Source organism: Cariama cristata, unplaced genomic scaffold, assembly GCF_000690535.1.
Source record: "Cariama cristata isolate BGI_N322 unplaced genomic scaffold, ASM69053v1 scaffold32094, whole genome shotgun sequence".
Lineage (NCBI taxonomy): Eukaryota > Metazoa > Chordata > Aves > Cariamiformes > Cariamidae > Cariama > Cariama cristata.
In genome coordinates this window covers 1-4,627 of record NW_009611768.1, presented here as the reverse complement: position 1 = coordinate 4,627, position 4,627 = coordinate 1, and the positions used below count along the sequence as shown (strand labels likewise).

The window sequence follows — 4,627 nt, the reverse complement described above, 5'->3', positions numbered from 1 at the left end:
CAGAGGACGTCTGGCCTAGCCGCTGCCATTTCGCCTCCTCCCTGGGGAAAGGCTGCTGTCTTGTTCCCAGTTACCTAATTGGAGAGCACCAGCTCTGTGCTGCTAAATCCCCAAAGCCCCATTGCATCAGGCAGCTCTTCCCATGCAACTGCAAATCTTCCAAGTCCTTCTGCGCTAGCTGCAGTCAGGAATTCAAGTAAAAGACTGTTCCCCAACTGTTTATTTCATAAAAGATTTATTTTAAAATTAGAAATGCATAACATTTTTTGGAAGAGGCCCAATTTTTGGGTTTGTCTGTGAGCCAGCTCCCGGGCAGCATTTGGGTGATGTCTAAAATCACAGTCCCCGAAGCTCTGGCCCTGGAGCTGGAATGGTCCCAAGTGCTGGCAGCTCATTTCAGCATAGGGCCCGAGTGGAGCACTGGGAGCTTTGGGAAGTGTCCCTGCACCCATCCCTCAGGCAGTTTGTTCCTAGAGAGCAAATGATTCTGATTGCTCTGACCTGTTTTCCCATAACTGACTGCACAGAGGAGAATAAAACCTGGGCAAAGGTCAGTGGTGCTGTGTACCCCATGCTCAGTGGTGTGGAGCACTTATCTCTAAGTTGTCCCCAGTTCCCCCGTTGTACGTGACACTCCCCAGAAGCTGAACGGATGCTGGCCCAGCCAAAGCCTGCAAGGTCGGACCAGCAGAAGGATGTACGAGAGACTCAACAGTTCATAGCACCAACTCTCAGCCTGCTGTAGAAATCATCGCTGAATAAAAGGAATTTTCAAAACCGTTAATGGCGCCATGCGCTCCCCTGGAGGTAGGACTGAAATTTTTCATAGCTGGTAAAACAAGCGAGAGGTCTTTTTGTTGTTGTTGTTTTCCTGGTTTGCTGCAGGCAAATCCTTTGGACCTTAGGGGAAAATGGAGAAGGGTGTGGTAGGGAGAACCTGGCTCTTGGTAGCTCAAGTGTTGCCGTCTCCCACGTTACACCCCTCCATGCTTGTTGATGGTGAAGCTGGTCCCTACCAGCACCTACTCACAGTGAAAGGAAACTGGAAAGAAATTGGCTCTAAAATGTCCTTGAAAAGAAAACTTTGCAGCAATGTTGAAGGTGTTCACAGGCCAGTGTTGCAGGAGTCAGCACCAGCACTGTCACGTTGTACCAAGGAGCTGAGGCACAGTCATGCTTAAAAAAGTTTTAAAAAAACATTAAAATGCTGTAGGAAAGAAATATTCTTCTGTGGGCTCAGAATCTTGATATGTTGGATATCAGTAGCTGCCAGGAGAGGGGAGAGCTGCAGGTGGGTGCTGCTGACAGGGCAAGAAACCTCCCTGACACTGCAAGCCCTGTTGGCATCTTCCCCTTGTTGTCACAGATGTCTTGGGTGGTGTGCTGGGCTGGTTGTATCCCCCCGCACCCGGCCAAGGGTAAATCAGTAAAGTGCTTTAAATCATATCGCTTGCATTTGGTCCCACAGCCGCATCCTGCAGCGGCTTCCTTGGGGCTGGAGAGACAAGTTCAGGAGGAGACCACTTGTGCTGCCGAGAGGGAACATGCAGCTCCCACCGCTCATCCTGCCAGCCCTGGGCTCTGCCGCTTTACCACTCCGTATACGTCCCCTACGGATCTGAGCAAGGCCCTCACCAGTGACTAGATGAAAAAACTGATGCGAGAGGCCACTGTTTTACAGCCTGTTGATGAGAATATTTTCTCTTCTTCTGGGAAGTAGGGGATGCTGTCAGCCACCTCCTGGACAACATCTGGACGAACTTCGAGGCCTTGCTGGATAAGTTCGCTGATGACACACTGCTTTACATGGTGGCGCTTCAGTGGGAGGAAGGGCACGACAAAATCAATGAGATGTTCATTAATGATCCCAGATTTCCAGAATCCACCTGCAAAAGCAAAGGAAGAGACATGTTTTACCTTCAGAGAGTCTCTGCAATCCCTGGAGTTCAAAGAGTTGCTTTGTGCGAAACCAAAATACTTTGCTGAAGACAGATCTGCTCCAGTTCTGTACAAGGAGGGAGCTGAACCTATCAGTCGTCACCCCCTTCCCTCTCCAGTAGACCTGTTCTCCAGGAAAGGGGGGATTTAGCTTGACTACTCAGAATTTAAGCTCTGCTCCCTGTGACAAGGCCAAAGCAAGGAGAACCAGGCAGGCAGTGGCGATCAGTATGTCTCGGTGCCTTTCCGGTGAGCATGCTGTGCTGTTTGCCATCCCCGACCAGTGAACACACCTTGTCTCCAAATAAATTTGCTAAATGTGGCAACAGGTCTGCCGTCTTGGAAGGCCGGGCTATTACTTCCCTTTGCCACGAAACCTTGAGGGCATCACGGTTCCCTTCCCTCAAACCCCCCTCGGTCCCTTTCTGGCTGCCTGGGAGGTGGCAGGTGGTGTCAGTGGCTGCCTGGAATGGGCCTGGCTCCCTCTGCCGGGCTCTGACCCTGCAGGAAGGGCTCTGCTCCACGGACTCACTCTGAGGGTTTTCAAACACGGCTTTGGAGATGGCCGGTGCCAGGTCCTGCAGGCTGATCTCCTCCCGGTCCTTGCGGGCACGCCAGAGATCCAGCGTCATTTTGTTGATCTGCTCCCCTCCTGCGTTGCTGCAGAAGAATGAGATGCTTATTTGGCGTGTATCTGGGAAAATGGTGTTGCAGGACAGAGGTGGCACCTGACACCCTCCAGCCTGCACAAGTGCAAGCCAGGATCTCCCAGGGACAGGAGATCTTTTTCAGACTTTCCAGGTCTGTCTATTCACAATGAAACAGTGTCTTTTCATATTTGTAGAGGCTCAAGGCTTGGAGAAGGAAAAGCAGAACAAGTGTGTACTCTGAAGTAGGTATGACCTCTGCCCAAACGAGAAGCAGTGCTCTGGAAGGCCCTGTGATGCCACAGAGGCGCCTCTCTTACCTTATGAAGATGAATATTGCTTTGCGGTAGTTAGTCCCGTACACAACCCACGAGGGTCCCAGGAATGGTATGATCACGTCAATCAGGCCCGGGTGCATCTTGTCCATCTCATCAAAGAGAAAAGCTGACCGTCCACAGTTTGTCAAGTTCCCTTGGATCCAGCGCTTCAGGCTTTCCTAGGAGAAATGCCCACCAAGCTGTAAGGCAGCAAGATACCAAGGGAGCTACTCCAGAGCAAAGACTGAGGCCTGAGCTCAAGTGGAGTTGAAGGTGCTGAGATCAGCTTGTCCTTGCACAGCACCACCTACTCGGAGCAGGAACAGCCAGCACCGGGGAGGCCTCCTTTATTCTGGGTTTTGCACAGTAGCTGTTACCAGCTTTATTAGCCCATTGTAGATCTTTTATTACAGATTTTAAAAAGGAGGCAGCAAACTAAAGCTGGGGATTCAGACTCCTACAGTTCCCCACGTTCTTCTCTTTCACTGTTTATCTACACAGTTGTCAGCTACTGAGTGCTTTTTTGCCAGCTCCTGTCCTGGTGCAAAATCATGTGCCTGCGCTGACCCAGAAGAGCTCTCGCTCTTTACCACAGCTGAAGTTACACAAAACTACTCATGTTGCCTGAGGGCAAGTATAACTTAACTGAAACACTTCAGGCAGTATGGGTGTTACCTTCCTGAGAGTATTTCTTCTAAGGACACAATACAACAAATAACTTCTCCAAACACCCAGAAAGCAAGTGTCCAGGTGTACTGATTCCCCACTCTGCTAAGGGTCTGGCAGCTAACCTTCACATTTTGATTTCTTCCCTTTCTCAGCTTTTAGAGACAGAGTGGCACGGTTAAGAGTAGAGCTGCTAGCTCTGAGGAGGGGATTACAAGTCTAGCGATACGCAGGTTTTCATAGCCATCAAGCTGTTTGGAAAGCAATGGGAAAATTTTAGTGCCTTTCATCTAAGCAAATCACTTTTGTTTGTGCATTCAAAGGGCTGTGTAAATATTTAAGGAATGAGAACATGAACACAGAAGGACTGCTGTGAGGAAAACGAAAGTGGTAACTGAGTGCCAGAGTACATCACGGTTACTAGTGGATCCTTCAGCCAGTGTGTGGAGCCACTCACTTGGCCGTGTTTGTCTGAGAGGGTAAAACAAAGAGCTTTTATTCCTACTGCACTTCAGGAAACAGCCTGAATGCATATGTACTGAGGATCAAGATGAATGTAACCAAAAAAGGCCCCCAATCAAGTAGTACTGTGCTGAGAGGTGTCCCTTACCTTGTACTGCTCTATCTGCTCAGCATGGGGGAAGTGCACTATTGGAGAGAACTGGTGAACATAGGGGCTCTGGAGTCCACCCTGGAAGAGGTAGCGGACAAGCATGGAGCTCACGTAGGTTTTGCCTGTTCCAGTTGAGCCATGGAAGGACATCACGAGGGGTTTCACCGGATTCTGGTTCTCCAGGAACTCCTTCACTCCCTTCATCACCTGCTGCCTCACCAGGGGCTGCCCTACCACGTTGGTGGCCAAGTCACACTCCAGACCTGAAGCAAAGTCAAAACAAGACTTTTAGAAAATGCAGGTTGAAATAGCTCTTGTCTCGCACTGTGGCTGTCCCATCTCTAAGGGCCACTTTTCCCCAGGCCCTCTCTCTCTCGGCCAGCCCAGGCTGCAGAACGGCCCTGCCGCCCACTCGTGCCCCTCCGCGGGGTGGGGAAGCCAAGAGC

At 50.4% G+C, this 4,627-nt stretch overlaps 1 protein-coding gene across 1 annotated transcript; it reads right to left on the bottom strand.

The window, feature by feature from the left end:
- Window positions 1–1,641: 1,641 nt before the first annotated feature.
- On the bottom strand, window positions 1,642–4,466 carry TOR2A (torsin family 2, member A; the record flags this gene model as incomplete). Its single annotated transcript, XM_009698375.1, has 4 exons — window positions 1,642–1,886; window positions 2,471–2,598; window positions 2,906–3,081; window positions 4,179–4,466. Coding segments are annotated over 4 exons (837 nt in total), but the record flags the coding sequence as incomplete, so codon positions are not given.
- Window positions 4,467–4,627: the final 161 nt, after the last annotated feature.